Here is a 14,232-nt window from a genome sequence, read left to right on the forward strand (position 1 = left end):
TTTACTTTATTTAAGGATGTTTTGCATTCCTTGGTTTCCAGATTCTACATTTTTTCTCTCTTTAAATGTGTTCTCAGTTGTATAGAATCTCCTGCTAACACTGTATTTTTCTTCTTCGTGCATGACTTGTGGTTTTGTCACTGTCAGTCATTTTCTCCAGATGTTCCTTTTCTTAGTATCTCATTTATTTCATGCATGACTGTGGTGTTCATCCTTGCCCATTGTCTCTACTTCTGTGTGATTTATCTATTTTTAGTTCCACACCTTTGAATGATAATATTATTACTTTCAGGATCAGTAAGATATACATGTATCTGTGATTTTTATGTGTCTGTTGACTTCTCAACATTGCGTCAATTTTGAGCAAGCCTTCATGAATGTTTCACATTAAAGCTTGTTTAATTGTATCCATATGTCCTCAAAATTGTGTATTATTGTCACTAGATTTCTTTTGTATATATATTTACTCACAGTGTACTAGATTTCTCCAATATTTATGACAGTTGTTTTCAGTTCCCATTAAAATTGATTTATTCTAATATGGTTGAACATTTGGGATATAAACTTTAAAGCATTCTATAGTTAATATAGTTGATGTCAGATTACATATCTGGATTTAATTGTTATTCATTGACTCTGATAATGGTATTATATAAGGCTTCATTTTTAAGGGCTTTTGAGCATTTTGTTATTGTTGGCTATTAATCATAGATTTTATAGTAATCCTGCAATTAAATTTAATACATATTTCAATATTTTCCCTTATATAAAATGCTTTTAGCATACTTTCTAATCTTTTAACTATCCGTTGGGAAATACTACCCATACCTTTCATTTTTTTAAAAGATTTATTTGTTTATTTGAAAGCAGAAGTATGGAGAGAGAGAAGGAGAGTCAGAGAGAGAGAAAGAGAGATCTTCCATCCACTGGTTCACTCCCCATGGCCACAATGGCCGGGGCTGAGCGAGGCAGAAACCAGAAGCCAGGAGCTTCATCCAGGTCTCCCACGTGGTTGGCAAGGGCACAAGCACTTGGGCCATCTTCTGCTGATTTTCCTTGGCCGTTAGAAAGGAGTTAGATCAGAGGTGGAGCAGCCGAAACATGAACCAGTGCCCATGTGGGATGGCAGCACTGCAGGTGGCAGCTTTACCCACAATGCCGCCCTCTTGTTAAGTTTTAATTATGAGGTCATTTCTCCATTTTCCCCCTTTACTGTAAACTTCACTCTTTTCCTTTCTCATTCACCTATTCTCCATCTTCAAGAGTCTGTGACCCTGGGATGAATGACTAACAAATGGCCTTTGCCTGCGAGGGGTTTCCAGTCGCTGCAGAGGATGTAGCATTACACGTGGTGATTGTCATTTGGGGGTCCCTGGGGGAAAAGGTGGTTCTCAGAGGAGCAGAGGAGAGAACACAGGCACAGACTGTGTAAGGGAAGGCTGTGAGGCTTGCCCAGCTGGTAAAGCTTAGGTTGTATTTCAGAGATGAGGGAGGATACCACTGATGGGGGAGCCTGTGCCGGGGTGTACATGGCCGGAGTCTAGACTGCTCAGTGCAGCTGTCTGCAGGAAAGTCACTTGAGGAGGATGCTTTACTGGCTGGTGTGTGGAAGTCAAGGTTGAAGGAGAAACATGAGTAAAGAAGGGTGCTTCAGTACTCAACTGTTGATTCACCAAAGTCATATCATGTGCCTGCCATGGGCCAGGTGCTGTGCCAGGAGCTGTGGACACAGCAGTAGGAAAAAACATCATCACCCTGGCTCCTCTGGAGCTCGCATTCCAGTGCTTGGGGATGGTAGCAATGGCTGCAGAAATAATGCCTACTTCCCTGTGCTTAGTCTCCAAAGAGTCTAGCTTTCAGGGACTGTGGCCAGTGTATAGATAAATGTTTGATGTCCTCTTAGATTCTCATGTCCTTAAGAAATATCCCCTGTTCTTACAGTTCAGCCTGCTTTCTCCATTGATATCTCCACAGATTTGGAGATTAATTTGTTAAGGTTATTTGATAGTTTTATTTTTGTTAATTTTATTAATATAAAGAAAACAGATTTTGTGTATTTCATAGGTACAGTTCTAAGAAGATAACTTTATTTCCCTCCTTCCCCATCCCTCCCTTACTCCTCTCCTTCCTTCCTTTTTACTTGTTTTTTTTTTTTAATTTTTTAAAAAACAGAATTTCAATCCAGTCTATAATCACAGACTTAAAGTATCACTAAACATAATGTTCAACAAGTAAAAAATATGAAGATCACAGTTCTACAGGAGTATAAACAACAGTTAAAAACAACAATCAAGTAACAAGATGTCCATTGTGTTCCTATGCATTTTTTGTATTCTGTATATTAAGTTCCATATCAGAGAAAACACATGATATTTTTCTTTTTGGGGACTGGCTTGTTTCAATAAGCATAATAGTTTCTAGTTGCATCCATTTTTTTTTTTTGCAAAGGACAGGATTTTATTCTTTTTTATGGTTAGTGACATTCCATAGGGTATGTAGACCACATTTTCTTTATCCAGTCATCAGTTGATGGAAATCTGGGTTGTATCTTAGCTATTGTGAATTGAGCTGCAATAAACATGAGGGTACAGATAACTTATTAATATGCAGGTTTCATTTCATTTGGGTAAATTCCCAGGAGTAGGATGGCTGAGTCATATGATAGATCTATTTTTGGATTTCTGAGGAATCACCATACAGTCTTCCATAATGGTTGTACTAGTTTATACTCCCACAACAGGGTATTAGGGTAACTTTTTCTCTACATCCTCACCAGCATTTAGTATTTTTTTTATTTTTGGATGATAGATATTCTAACTGGGGTGAGGTGAAACCTCATTATAGTTTTGCTTTGCATTTCCCTGAAGGCTAGTGATCCTGAGCATTTTTTCATGTGTCTGTTGGACATTTGTATTTTATCCTTTGAAAAATGCCTGTTCATGTCCTTTTCCCATTTCTTAAGTATACGGTTGCTAAATTTCTTGAGCTCTTAATAGATCCTGGATATTAATTTTTTATGTGGTGATTTGGCCCATGGATGCAGCTATGAGATTCTGGCTTCTACCTTGGTAAATTCCAGTTTGAGGGTTGACATGTTGGAAGCAGCACTTTGAGGTGACCAGATATAGGAGGTGACCTGTGGAGCTATGCAGAGCCAGCCCATGATTTGGTAATGACTTGGAATCAGTTCATGTCTTCCCAAGAATGATCTCCAAGGAAGACAAAGGCTCTAGCCTGATTCAGATTAAGGGGCAGAAGCAGGAGGAGCTTCTATGGGAAGTCTTCCCCTTGTGTATTGTGTTCATGGCCTTGAAAAATCCATAGCTTACGTGTAATCTTTTTCTCTGTCTCTCATCAGGAATCTCACATTGTTTCTGCAGAACTTGAAGAAAAATGTGAAGCCATAGGCAAGAAGTTACTGTACTTAGAAGATCAACTTCACACTGCCATCTACAGTCATGATGAGGATCTCATTCATATCCTTTTCATCTTATAGAAGCACCTGCAAGGTTATTTTGTAAAAGAAAGATGTTTACAAATCCATGATTTTTCCATGACTCAGCAGATGGAAACAAATAGATGCTGCTGTTACTTATAGTACAACCCAACTTGAATATACAGTGCTTTCCCTCTGGTTGTTGGGGGAGCAATTCAATATGTCTTATTATTAAACCTGACCACTAAAAATTAGCTACAAAGTTCATATATACATACAATAATACCTAAGCACAATGCAGTTTTCAGTAGGTATAACAAAGCATGTGGCTGGTTTAATTTTCTAGGGTCTTTATCTATACCAGGCAACCCAAATCCAACTTTGAATCACTTTATCATTCAGTACTGCCATGTAAGGACCAGTGGAATATCAAAACTAACAGCACCTTGATCATTGTTTTCCATCTCTAACCATGTACACAAGAGTTGGGTTCAATCTACTCCTTTCTGATTCCTAATGATAGGATTTTCTTAGCAGAAAACATCCGCAAATGCTTACATCAAAACTCACTGCCAGTGTGCAAGATGGCCTGAGAATATACTGGCTTAGGAAGGCATCCATACAAAGCTCGTCATCCTGTTTTGATCTGTGCCTGCAGTTTTTGAGGGTAGATGGGCAGGTACACAGAAGGTTGAAGGGATTTGCAACACCATCTGGATATTTTCAGTTGCTCAATCAAAAATTGACTTTTTTCTGGGGGAAAAAAACCACCTCTTTCCTGTTCATTCATTCTTTGTATTTGGTAGCATGATTTTTACTGAACATGTTAGTAGGAAAGGTAACTATTTTGGACTTTGCTTTCATTGCTGTCTTAATTTAGAATTCCAGTTCTTACACTCGTGTGTGTGTGTGTGTGTGTGTGTGTGTGTAAGTACCTTGAAATGGAGAAGGATTAATAATCTTGGTCACAAGTATTCAGGAACATAGTTTAATGATGTATTCTAAACTGTAATTCCTTCCTTGTTGTAACTCTAAATCTTTGACCTTGCTTATTAAACTTAGCAGGTCTCTTCCTCTCTTTTGCTGTAACTGTGCCTTTCAAGGCAATAAAATAAATCTTTAAATAAATAAATAGGACCAGTGTCGTGGCACAGTGGGTTAAGCCACTGCCTGCAATGCCAGAATCCCATATGAGTACCACTTTGAGTCCCAGCTGCTCTGCTTCTGATCCAGCTCCATGCAGGTGCACATGGGAAGGCAGCAGAAGACGTCCCAAGTCCTTGGGCCCGGGCCACACATGTGGAAGATCATTATTGAGTTCCCCTCTCTATCTCTTTCCCTCCCTCCCTCCCTCCTTCTCCCCCCTTTCTCCTTCCCTCCCTCCCTCCCTCTCCCCATTTCTATAATTGCCTTTCAAGTAAATAAAATAAATATTTTAAAAAGAATTTTTAAAATAAGCTTAGCAGAATATTTCCCCAAATTAATCATCAATTATTTTTCACATTGCTCAGGGTAGAAAATTTTAAAAGCAACCATTCTTTTCTTCATAAGTTCTGGCCTCTTATGAAACTACTGTGTAAACTGTTAATAGAAAATTTCCCCTAAGAAGCAATAGAAGAAATGTGGCACTTTTGTCAATTCTGTATCCTGGGGGTCACACATATTTGGGTACTTCTCAAGGGGCCTGGCATCCAGCAAGTGACCATCCTTAGCTGGGCACATGACAGCAACCCACTATAAAGAGCCAAAGCTTGTGAAAGAGTTCCCAGTCTGCAGCCCCCCAAGTGGGATGGGTTCTGAGTATGATGTGCTTCAGGCCTCTGTGGGACCAGGTAGCTGTTTGGGAGCTGCAGTCTGGCTCTGTGTTGGTTTCTTGTTTTGACATTTCCTAGCTTGGTGTCATTCTAGGGAATTGGGTCTTCCTCACTAGGACTGGGGAGACAGTAGAGGAGACTGAGAAGGAGCCCAGCAGTGTTAAAAAAGATCCATTTAAGTTTTCCACAGTCAATTCAAACCAGATCCAGAAGCAGCAGCAGCGTAAACAAATGATAAACCCTGTTCAACATCATGATCTCATGTGTAACATTGAGATCACGACACATACCTTTCAGGTTTTTATGGGGATTAAACAAGACTGAATTCACAATGTAGGTTTAACATAGTCCTTACCTATTGTAAGTGCTTGGTTTTAGATAGAAAACTATGTTGTCCAAGTCCATTTGTCTTATAGTTCTTAGCATCTTTGTCACAGCTGAAACAATGTCCCATTTTTACCTAAAAGATTTCAAGGAGGCTGACTCAACTGTTTTGTAATAGAATCAATGAGTTACCACCAGTGGCTTATATTAAAAGTCATTTCATTACAATAAACTATTGTAAATAGATAGGAATTACTATTCTTACTTGACAGTTGATAAAACTAAACCTTAGAAATTACTTGGCTGGTCCATCGTCATTTCTAACAAGAGCAAGACCATCCAGCTGCAAGCCCTATGCATGGCACTATTTGGCCCATCCAGAGGCAGATGTTCCTGTAAGTTAATGGACAGGTCTCTTCCATGGAATATATATATACAGTTACTTAAAATTTTTGAACTGTGATAGAAGTATTTTGTTGAAGATATGTTTTCTGTGAATTCTGCTGGTCCTCGCTGAGGTGGAGAAATACCAAATTGGCATTAGGAAGCACTGGTTTAGGTACTGAAGTCAGTCTCTCCCTCTATAGAAACAAAATCCACCCCATAATATAGAATTCCACACCGACTTTTCTCTGTAGCCCAGGCTTGCTGTGTCACTGATTCAGAGTCAATACATAGAAGGTATCTTTGAACTCATACAAAGGGGCACTTCGATTTAAGTGGAACACTGTGCCCTAAGATGGATGTATTTACAAGGCTCTGTGGAGCCTGCCCTACACAAACAAAAGCTGTTGTTCCAAATTAGAACTAATCTAGAGATTCACAGAGGAATCCTACAGCCAAACACTGACTGGTTTGTATTTTCATTTTTGATCAAAGACACAATTCTGAGTGCCATTGAAAGAAACAGCTTGCTGCCAACAATACGGAAGGATCGCACAGCGAGTGCAAAATCTGATTTGATTCCATTAGGTGTGCTGCCAGCACCTACTGTGCATATGAGACTGAGTGCATGTCATTAATCTAAGTCCACATTGGAACATGATTAATGGAAGCCCATAGCATACTCCCATGTCTGGAAGATTCGGACCCCGGATACTGTGGATGTTCATTCCTCCTGTGGAAGGCTCTGAGCTTTGCCAGAACTCATGAGAATGTAGCATCAGTAGATGGGTGGGTTAGTGACTGGTAACAAGGTCAACTTTCCAAACTGGTACTTGTGGCGTCCTCACTTCATACTAGAACTACAGGCGTTCTGCTGGGAGTCCCTTATTTTTATGAAGAATATAGTGATTGACAAATCCAAAGAGGGGGGAAAAGCAGGCCACGTCTCTTCATCATGCTGACAGGCTCACTAAATGACATGTTGCATGACCAAACCTGCCAGCTACCATGGCACTGAATGTCGGAGAATTCTGCACCATTAATTGGGAGAACTGGCGGCATGGAGGAGGCTCCCGCCCAGAGTCTGAGAAGAGGACAGGAGGTGCGACTTCGCAGCCAGGCAAGCCAAAATTTCCAGGAGCTAACATTAGTCTGACTCCCTCATGCAATTTCACAGTCATTTTGGGTCCTAATTAGCAACTATACTTTGGAGAAAGTATTTTGATTATAAGTAATGGCTCCTTGGTGTTCAAAAGGCTTCCACTGTAAACCTTCTAAGTTAGGTGGATTTCTTGAGCAAGAATTTTCTCATTTGATTCCCTCCTTCAATTTCTGCAACACACTTGCAAAGGTAAAGAAGCACCCTGGGTTGTACATACTTTTGGCGGGTGTAAAAGCCCTCAGGGCGGCTCAGCCTGGCTCTGAGTCATAGACGAGATGGGGACAGGCTGATTCTATTTGCGGTAGTATTTACATCCATGTCCAGGAAAGCCCTTATGGAATTCTATTCTCTCTGCTTATTTGGAATGCATCATGCCCAACTGATTAGCTTTGGTGGTGCTTGATGGCATGTGAATATTCTTAACTACATCCAGACTCATGCACAAGACCACAGCCCCTTAAACACCCCTGTGTGGTTCAACGTTCACATTTTCAGCTTGAACAAAGGTAACAAGAGTTTGGGGTGGGGGGATTTCCCTGCCTCCTTGGAAATGTTTTTCACTCCTAGAGCTGACCAGCTGGAAGAGAGGCTAGAAGGATGGTGGGCTGCATTCACATATTATATAGATAAGAAAATCAGGGGCCGGCGCCGTGACTCACTTGGTTAATCCTGCGTCGGCATCTCATATGGGCACCAGGTTCTAGTCCCGGTTGCTCCTCTTCCAGTCCAGCTCTGCTGTGGCCCAGGAGAGCAGTGGAGGATGGCCCAGGTGCTTGGGCCCTGCACCCACATGGGAGAACAGGAAGAAGCACCTGGCTCCTGGCTTTGGATTGCCGCAGCACTGGTCGTAGTGGCCATTTGGGGAGTGAACCAACGGAAGGAAGACCTTTCTCTCTGTCTCTCCCTCTCACTGTCTATAACTCTCCCTGTCAAATAAAAAAGAAAAGAAAAGAATATCAACTGCCCAGGAAGCTGCTATTTAAAGCATGGGTGTGCTGGACTGATGCAGGTGTAGTGGCCACAGTGGTTCTCTTTGGTGTGCACCTAGACTTTTTACAGGGAAAAGGAAGATTTAAGCCACAGTGGATGGAGAGCTGGGGCTTTCCAAACAACATGGTCATAGCACACAGTAGGCAACACAAAGAGCTCCCCGGCATAAGCATCCAATCCTTTGAGACAGGTCTTGTGGGGGGCAAGACCTTCTTTTTGCTCATGAATGATTGTGATCCTTGCCTCTGGCTTGTTTGTGAAAATAAATTTCCCATACTATAGCCATGGTGGCTAAAAATAAACAAATGCTGATAAGAAGAAGTAATGTAAATTGAGAAACAGTCTAAAGGATGCACTTTTTTTTTTTTTAACCAAAGTCAGTTAGATAAACTGAAGATCTAGTGTTGACTAAGCCATCAAAATGATCACTGGGAAACCCCACTGGTGATAAAACACTCAACTATTTTCTTATAAAAATTGAAAGAATCCATTGAAAGAATTTTAGGATCTTTCACACATGGCAGCCCTAAGTGGAAATACTGCCTTACCACTTTATTCGTGGAAATCATGCTGCCTTACTCCTTTATTAACTGGAAACACAGACATTTCACCAGGTTATACATTTGCCTCATATGTAAGTAGTCTTCCCTGCTTACATGGGCTTAGAATCCACAGCGATTTAAAAGATGTTGGGATGTCAATCCCTGTGCCATTATTGTAATTAAAGTGCAAATTTTTCTGGATCCTATGGTTCCTCGGTGGCATATTTGTTACAGAGCATCTTCACACTTATGCATTCAGGTTCCTAAGCCGCAGACATCATAAGGCTCAGTCCACTTCTTGGACACCTGTTCTTGCTCTTAGATGTAGTAAGCACCTTTATTACAGATGCCTAAAACTCCAATACTTTTTACTTTATTCAGCACTTTTAAAAGGATTTTTGTATTTATTTGAAAGGTAGGTAGGTAAGTAGAGAGAGAGATAGAGAGCTCTTCCATATGCTGGTTCACTCCCCAAATACCCACAACAGCCAACGCTAGCCAGAAACTTCATCCTGGTCTCCCACGTGGGTGGCAAGGGCCCAGGTACTTGGGCTATCTCCCCACTGCCTTCCCAGGTGCATTAGTAGGAAGCTAGCTCAGAAACAGAGCAGCCAGGACTTGAGATGACACTCCGCTACAGAACGCAGCATCACAAGCTGCTCCTTCCCCCACTCTGACACAATGCCAGCCTCTATTCAGCATTTAGACAAAAATAAAGGCCAAATATATAAATGGACTTCATTTGACTTATTGAATTAGAGAACAAAAAGTTTAATTCCACCACTCCTTTACTTGATACTTAAGATCTCGGGTAGATATATCAAATGGGATAATTTACTTTTCTCTAATTCAGTGAGAAAATGTTGGGAAAATGTTTTAAAATATGTTTTAGGGTGAATATTTGACACATGGTTAAGACACCTGAGTGGCCTACATCCTATACTGGAGTGCCTGGATTCAGGTTTTGGCTCTGCTTCCAATTCCAGCTTTCTGCTAATGCACACCCTGGGAGACAGCAGGTGATGACTCAAGTAACCAAGTTCCTGCCACTCAGTGACTGACCCAAATTCAGTTCCAGATGCCTGGATTTAGCCTGTTCCAGGCCCAGCTGTTTTGTGTATTTGGGGAGTGAACCAGTGGATGGAAGCCTTCTCTCTTAGTCTATGTATGTTCATCTGTGTCTGTTTCTCTTCTTTGAAATAAATTAAAATGAATAAAGTTGACAACTCAATATTAAGTCTTAAAAAAAACAAAAACAAAAACCATGTTTCAGCAGAAACTCTTAAGTGCAGATCTCTAACCCTGATCTCTCCCTGAGCACCTGATTCACTGCTCTTTCTCATTCAGCTTTTCTTCTTGGCTGACAGGAAGTCCTCTCCAACTTACTACATCCAAAAGCAAGTCCCTCATCTCTCCAAAGGAAAACACTCTGTCCCAGTCTTCTTCGCAGTAACCTGAGGATCTACTTTCAGGTCCTTTGCTCAGATCAAAAGTTATTCCATACAAATCATCCTGCAACTTACCTACCTGTTTTTCTTCTCCACATTTTACCCTGGCTCTCTTCCATCTCAATGTATTCAAAATGTTTTAGAATTCCCACTTGGTAAGAAATCATACAGGGCGTCAGTTAGAGAGATTTTGTAAATAAAAACATGAGTTTAATTGTTAATACTTCAAAGTCTTATAAATGTTGTTTCTGGAATTTCTGATGCCTAGTCTTACTTAGAGCCTATTTGTTGTATTTCTTTTTTTTTTTTTTTTGGTTTTTTTTTTAACTTTTATTTAATGAATATAAATTTCCAAAGTACAGCTTATGGATTACAATGGCTTCCCCCCCATAACGTCCCTCCCACCCGCAACCCTCCCCTTTCCCATTCCCTCTCCCCTTCCATTCACATGAGGATTCATTTTCAATTCTCTTTATATACAGAAGATCAGTTTAGCATACATTAAGTAAAGATTTCAACAGTTTGCTCCCACACAGAAACATAAAGTGAAAAATAATAGATGATTTTTTAAATGATGATGAAATCAGATCAGACCTATTGTCATGTTTAATCCCAGTGAGAGATTAAACATGACAATAGGTCTGATCTGATTTCATCATCATTTAAAAAAAAATCATCTATTATTTTTCACTTTATGTTTCTGTGTGGGAACAAACTGTTGAAATCCTTACTTAAGGTATACTAAGCTGATCTTCTGTATATTAAGATAATCGAAAATGAATCTTGATGTGAATGGAAGGGGAGAGGGAGTGGGAAGGGGGAGGGTTGTGGGTGGGAGGGACGGTATGGGGGGGAAAGCCATTGTAACCCATGAGTCGTACTTTGGAAATTTATATTCATTTAATAAAAGATAAAAAAAAATAAAAATAAAAATAAAAAAAAATAATCCCAGTGAGAGTCAAGTTGGGAATTGCTAATTTCTTCTTCTTTTTTTTTTTTTAACAGAAGATCAGTTTAGTATACATTAAGTAAAGATTTTGTTGTATTTCTTTTATTAGCAAATAAACTTTGGATCTCATGAAACACCAAATTTATTATACTCCCATAAGGAAAAATATTTCCTTTAACCCCAGTACTGTGAAAAAGATAGGTGATTCTGCATTTCATAAGTGGGACAATTAAGTACTAAATTATTTTCCCAGTTTCACTGGGGACTTACTTCCTCAAATACTACTTTTCGGATGTATTAATAGAGACTGTCTTGTGAGGGGCCAGTGTGTTAATTTAGTTATTCCATTCTTGCATATTTTTTCTTTTGTCGACTTCTCTCTCTCCTCTCCTCTCCTGATTTAAATTTGATTTATTTGAGAGGCATAGAAACAGAAAGAGAGAGAGAGAAACAGAATCAGAGAGAGAAAGAGAGAGAACACCTATCTTCTGGCTTACTCTCCAAATGCCCATAACTGCTGAGCCTGGGCAAACAGCTATCATTCATGGTCAAGGAACCATAATGATGGTCAATAAACCATATTTTGTGACTTTCCAATTTCGAGTATTCTACCCTTTTTGCTGTCAGAAACTCAACCCAGGTCTTATGTAGATGTCAGGGACCCAATTACTTGAGCCATTACCTGCTGCCTCCCAGGTTCCACGTTAAAGGAAGCTTGAGTCAGGAACTGGTCAGGAATCAAACCCAAACATTCCAGTGTGTGGCTCAGGTATTCTAACCATTAGGCTGAACATCTGCTCCTCTCTTTTATAAAATCTTTTCAGTTTTTTCTGCCAGTGCCAGAAGATTTAGGAGTTTATTTTCTTTTTTAAGAAGCATCATAATCTGTTTTAATTTCACTCTCTAAAATCCTTTGTCATCATTTAACAGGTTACAAATGGAGGCATGTAGTCCCATCCTGCACATCAAAGGTAATTAAATCTCAGGGGCTTGCCAGGATTTATAACTGCTTAAGCTGTGTGCTTGCTCTTTGTAAATGTAGCTTAACTTTGTGATTAAATTGCATCCTGGTTTTTAGTCTGGGACCACTTATGCTTTTGCTTGTGTAAAGTTGTATGTGTTTTCACTAAAGATTAGCAAAGCTGTTCAAAGAGATGGAGGAAAACAAAGCATCTTTAAAAAGAATAAAAAGATAAGCATTGGCTTTTTTCCTCCCTTGCACTTGCCCAGCCCACCGTCATTCCCCTCAAGTTTGGGTGCAAGAAGTAAAATACCATAGTAAGCCTATGTAAATTACACAAATGTTGGAATCTGGTGAAGCTGCAAGATGATGAAAAACTCTGCCCAGAGCTTTCCAAGAGGTTCAGCTTTCCGTTCAGAAGAGGTTCATTTGCATAATCCCCAGGATCCTCTGGAGTCTCTGTTCAAAAAAGAAAGGAAAAGCTTTCTTCATTCATAACCCAAGGGTGTCTCTTTTCCTTGACATTGCATTGACATTGTACCTGGGCAAAACAGCACTGCAGTGTAGATGGTCTAGAAGCACTTAGGCCTCTGCACGCTGCCTTTCTGGAAGCTTTTGCTGTCCTTCACGTCTGATCGACTCATTTTTGAGTGTTCTGATTTCATGTGAGGATTTGGCCGTATTGAAGTGGTGTCCATGTCTCTCTACTTTCCCCCTTCATCCCCATCAGATGAGGCTGAATTTATTTGACCACCTCTCTCCCTATGTTTGTCGTAAAGTTGTTCTGCCTACAGGTACAAAGGAAAGGGCAGAAGGATCTACTTATGGGCAGAAATACCAGTGCCAGTTAAAAGTTCCCCTGCTTCAACACCAAAAAGAGAACCCATTTGTTAAGAGAATGAGAGTCTTATCTGTTCCATATTGCAATTTGCTAAGTTCTCTGTGGTTATTGTTTTCTCTGTGTAAGAAACAACTTTATGAGTTAGGACATTAAGAAATCATCAGTTTAAGGAAAAGCCAACCTCCAACCCACCAACCCAGAAAAGAAAAGCTCCCTGCATTCCAAGAAATCTCAAGTAGCCTTACTAGTACCCAGGAGTATCCTAGCAGATGACGGCAAGTTAGGAACTAGAGAGCTTTTGAAGTCATTGTTTCATGAGAAAACTGAAGTTCAAAGTGGGTTGTACACGCTGACAAAGCTAGTTAACGATGAACAGCACCATAGTTCATGACTCTAGGTCTAGTCCAGTCTAACCCTCTGTACCTATGGTGGCCCCGGGATTTCTCCAGGAGGTTCTGATTTTGAGTATTCTGCCTTTTCTGCTCTCATGGTACTGTATCTGACGGTTGTCCCACCTCAGGTTGAGGCTTAGCAGGAATTACAGTGTCTCACCACATATCATTGAGCATGAGTCAACCATCTGTCTCAATCTAAGGGCAGACTTTCTTTTCCGTTCTGAAACCCCACTTAAGAAAGTTAATAACCTCAGGCCTCGTAGAAATTGCAATCATTCTTAAAAGGAGAAGTGTAAAATTTGTATTAATATTTAATTCCTACAATTTGGAAGAATTTGAAACTGCAATTAGATGACTGGGCCCATCTGCTTCCGGCAGGCTTGCTGGCGCACGCCAGCTCCCTGGGAGGCTGGGAGGGCATGGTCACCTTCCCACGTGCTCCTTAACCACTTGCCCACAGTCTCTCAAGAGGCAGCTCCAGATGGTTAAGGAGACGCTGCAGGTCATGATCCTGCAGCTCCAGCCAGAAAAGGAGGCAAGAGAAAGAGAGGCTGCAGTTTCCTGCACAACAGCTGGTGTCCGGGAAGCACAGGCCTGAGACGAGGGGGTTGGGGAAGGAGGGGACCACCACGTCATCAGCGCAAACTCAGGGAAACTGCGTATCCCCCCCAGCATAACCAATATGTCTGAATCAATTATGGAAATGTGGAGTCCAGCGGGCTCCCAGTGGTAAGGTGGTCACCATTTATTCTTGGCAGGGGACCGGGGTCGGGGTGGTGGGTGTGATCAGGGAGTCTGCAATTTGGAATAAGGAGATGGGGGGTGATGAGCTGAATTTCCTTTTAAATGTCATTCAGAGGTTCCTTTACCACGTCATGCATGAGAGCCCTACACAGGATTCAAAAATGTTTTCATTTCAGCCCCCAGAAGAGGAAAGTTGGGATCAATTCTGTTGGAGAAGCATCTTTTTTTCCTGTACCATTTGC

At 40.7% G+C, this 14,232-nt stretch overlaps 1 protein-coding gene across 2 annotated transcripts in view; it reads left to right on the forward strand.

Moving 5' to 3' along the window:
• The window catches only part of DISC1 (DISC1 scaffold protein), a 354,676-nt gene extending 340,699 nt beyond the window's left edge, over positions 1 to 13,977 (forward strand). Inside the window, exons 12-13 of one of the 2 annotated variants that reach the window (XM_008268257.4) lie at positions 3,359 to 3,476; positions 13,705 to 13,977. In XM_008268257.4, coding sequence (XP_008266479.1) covers positions 3,359 to 3,476; positions 13,705 to 13,844 — 258 coding nt within the window. In that variant the 3' untranslated portion in view covers positions 13,845 to 13,977. Of the gene's footprint in view, positions 1 to 3,358; positions 4,569 to 13,704 lie in introns of those variants that run through there. The other variant, XM_051821450.2, reaches the window with a different exon arrangement.
• The last annotated feature ends 255 nt before the right edge of the window (positions 13,978 to 14,232 follow it).

The sequence above is a fragment of the Oryctolagus cuniculus genome, chromosome 13, assembly GCF_964237555.1.
Source record: "Oryctolagus cuniculus chromosome 13, mOryCun1.1, whole genome shotgun sequence".
Taxonomy (NCBI): Eukaryota; Metazoa; Chordata; class Mammalia; order Lagomorpha; family Leporidae; genus Oryctolagus; species Oryctolagus cuniculus.